The 3796-nt window shown below is 36.3% G+C and overlaps 1 protein-coding gene across 1 annotated transcript; it reads right to left on the bottom strand.

The window, feature by feature from the left end:
* Positions 1 to 1028: 1028 nt before the first annotated feature.
* Positions 1029 to 3532, bottom strand: B3GALT1 (beta-1,3-galactosyltransferase 1). Its single transcript, XM_024200507.2, has one exon. The coding sequence runs from the start codon at positions 3483 to 3485 to the stop codon at positions 2505 to 2507; it is 981 nt and encodes a 326-aa protein (XP_024056275.1). The 5' UTR covers positions 3486 to 3532; the 3' UTR covers positions 1029 to 2504.
* Positions 3533 to 3796: the final 264 nt, after the last annotated feature.

Here is a 3796-nt window from a genome sequence, read left to right as displayed (position 1 = left end):
GTCAAAATGGTTATAGAAATGTTCACTTTCTTAAAATAACTTTTCAGAACATGAACATTTTAGATAACCATTTTGAAAAATGATGAATATATTACAAAAAATGCGTAATAGTTGCATTTTGAGCACATCAAAACAAAAACAAGCTCAACATTTTGAATTTTTTTACAAAATTATTTTCGGATTTTTTTGACCATCTCCAACTATAATTAATATTTGAAATTTGAGTTGTTTTGATTGGACATTTAGGTCACCTCGATGAATGAGGATGTCTGTTACTATCAGATTTTGAGTGAGAATTGTCATGTTTACCAGCTGAAAATTCAATTTCCATGAATACTCTATACTATTTGTTTAAATCTGTTTGTTCCAGTGAACATCCTGCAAGAATATTAACTGAAAGCACACTTGTGTGAAGGCAGTGAAAGCACATTGCTTTAATGATTCAAACAGAAAATATTTTTCAGTAATCTCCCTCCACTAGTATTCATAAAGGTTGGAGAGACGTGCTTCTGGATCTATTGTCCTCTCATTATATGCACAGGCCTGAGACAGGAGTACAGAAGAGCAAGCATGAGGAAGCAGGTTATGCTGTAGGAAGATAGGGTGACCAGATGAGAGGAAGAAAATATCGGGACACATTGGGGGGGTGCTGCCTGCGGAGCAAAAAGAAGCCGAGCGCTGCCCAGCGGAGCAAAAAACAAAACAAAACAAAACAAAAACCAGTGCTGCCGGCGGAGTGAAATATTGGGACGGTCCCGATTTTATCGGGACGTCTGGTCACCCTATAGGAAAAGGCCAGGGAAGGAAAGGGAATCCTACAGGGGAAAGGCATTTGTACCTAGACGGGGAAATTTAAATTAAGTAGTCAGATGTTTTGTAGTCTGAAGACCAAATTCTGCCCTGGGATCTGTGTGCCCAGCTCCCAGGCCCTGATTCAGGAAAGCACTTAAGAATGTACTTAACGTTTAAGAATGTTTTTGAGTCCCATTGACTTCAATCCCATACTTAAAGTTAAGTGTGTGCTTAAGGGCTGTCCTGAGTTGAGATGCTTTCCTGAATTGGGCCTCAGTGACTTCTTGGTTTAATAATGACTTCACTGGTAGCTCAACATATGAAACAAAGACTAGAATTTGGCTTATGTACATGTTGCTTCTAAATATTCTTGATTTTGCTGTGAGGATCTATTCTCCCCTTGAGAGATCCACATAACTGCTATTATACTTTCCTTCTGTTGCCCAAGAAAGAATTGACTGAGTATTTTTTGTGTTGTCCAAATTCTCCTCTGCTACACTGGTATAAATCTTGAGTAATTACATTTTCTGTAATGGGTGCACTGCGGTAAAAAGCAGAATTTAGCTCTAAGAAAGCAAAATGCTTTAAGTACCATATGTTGTGTTTAATTTTAATGATATACTGAGTGATGTGGAGATGGTAAACTTGCTTCTAGTCAGTAAGACAGTAGGAAAGGATTGTTTTATTGATATTTTCCATTATTCAATAAAATTACATATTTGCTATGGCAGACACTATAATTTATGAAAATTCTATTGGTGATAATACTGTCTAGTCCAATAATACTGTACCAAAATAGTATTGCTGTTAGTGCGTATATATCTCTACGAGTCCTAAGTAGAACTAAGGAGATATGCTGCACTTGTTTTAAAAAGAAAATGTTAAAGTATTTTAAGTACCTTTATCCTGAATACACATTTGATTTGATTTTTAGTTTTTGTTGCACACATTTTCTTTGTCTTGTATTTCACACACAAATTATATTTCATTGTAAGATTATATTAGATAGGGCTCTTTTAGTCAGGGGGAGTTATGTGGTTTTATTATATAATCCACATAAATGCCACCTTTTGGGGGCATGTATTTTATCTTTGGGCAGGTTGTGTTGTTTCTAAGACCTACAGTATTTTGATTTTCAATGTTATATTCACACTTGTTTAAATTCTGCCTTTCTGCCAGTAATAAACTGATTTTTAAACTGCACATATGTACAGTAAAATGTACATGCCAATACAGGTGTATAAAATCAGTGCAAAGATAGCACTCAAGCTGTAAATACACACACTTAGTATATTTTTTATATTTGTGTGTATATTTATGAATAGAGCCCTAAAAAAAGACACTTATAGCTTGTGAGGATGAGATAAAGATGTTAACATGATTCTTCATTTTTTAGGGCCAGACTCTCATCTCAGATGCATGGGCATGAATTGTTATGCAGCTCTGGTTAGCTACTACTGTTCTCATACCTACAGGTGCAAGAGCTTATTTTTTTTAATGTTGTTATAGGGAGCAATGACTCTGAGATTTGACGCTGGCCCCTATAAGTTGCGTAATGTCTTTATGAATAGAGTCTGAAGGGTGCAAACCAGGAGTCAAGACAAGAATGCAAAATCAGTTATTAAAACCCTCCTCCAAGTTAATTTGCCTATAAATTATCCGATTCCTTTCTGCCCAAATAAGAAAAAAAAGTATTTACATCTGTAAAAATCTTAACATCTGAGATGCTTCTTGCTTGACATGTCATTCCAGATTCTGTGCATTTCTTCTGGAGTTATTTGATGCACTGTGATCACTCTGCGATATCTACACAAACTGTAGGCCATCTTCCAGTGATTGAAGCCACTGTTTTGGAAAGGGTGAATGCCAAGCTTCCGAAGACAGAGTCCCACGTACACATCTTCCAGATGAAGAAGTCTGGTATGGAGGGAGGTTTTGTAAATCAGTTCTGCTACATCAGCTGAAAAAATGTAGCCAGTGCCTGAACAGAATGGTGGATAATTGCTGTCAGGATACAAATCTCTGGGCATGTACCATTTACTGCGGACATCCCTTATTGGTCCTCCATTGATGACATAACCAGTAAAGTACCTTCTCCTTGGCTTGGTGTTGGGTTTGAGCAGTTTATAAATAAGGTTATCCATATTTACAAAAATATCACTGTCTGTCTTCATAACATACTTTGCTTTTGGACAAAATGTGGCCACCCACCTCATACCCATTAACGTTTTAAGAGTAAGGTTATGATAAGAGTCAATGAAGTCCTCAACAATAATGTCGTGAAAAATTTGACTTTCTTGCTCTACCATCTGATTTAATACAGGATCTGCATTCTTCCCAAGAAGGAAGAGAGTGGCAATTTTAATGCCTTTAAAGTTGTTTTCGTCTCCCCAAGTCTCTCGAATTGCTTGTCTTGCATCAAATTCTTTGTGAGTCGTGCTGATCAAAATGACTAGGAAAGGGATGCTCTTCTCACACTTATTAGGCTCATTTATAAGGAAATCAAATGAATGTGGATTTATAGGTCGAGTTCTTATATTACCAAAGGAGACATTTTTCCTGGCTATCGATATGGTATTGAAGTGTCTGTGGCCAGTGTAGGAAGAAGTAGGACGAGTTATACTTAAATACCAAAGAGCACTTGCCCAACAAACTACTGTCAGAACATATAAACATGAGACCTTTGAAGCCATTGTTTCTGTAGCTCCTCTATTCAGTATAGTGAATAAATAGCCCTCTTACCATTAGCATCTCTGTATCCCGCAAAGGCAGCATATTATTAACAAACCTTAAAGTTCGATATAGAAAAATAACTGTGTAATTGTTCATGGATCTCAGATGGAGGATATTAACCCTGAAGATACTTTTTTCTTTCTTTCTTTGTATAGTAGCAGCTTCTATTTCTTGGTATTTTCATTTATCTCTGAAAAATATGAGAAAAAGATTTCCATTGCTATGTCATATATTCTTGAGGACAATTATTATGATAGAAGAGTTATCATTC

This window comes from Terrapene carolina, unplaced genomic scaffold (assembly GCF_002925995.2).
Source record: "Terrapene carolina triunguis isolate 2854851 unplaced genomic scaffold, T_m_triunguis-2.0 Scaffold62, whole genome shotgun sequence".
Taxonomy (NCBI): Eukaryota; Metazoa; Chordata; order Testudines; family Emydidae; genus Terrapene; species Terrapene triunguis.
This window is presented reverse-complemented; position numbering and strand designations above follow the sequence as displayed.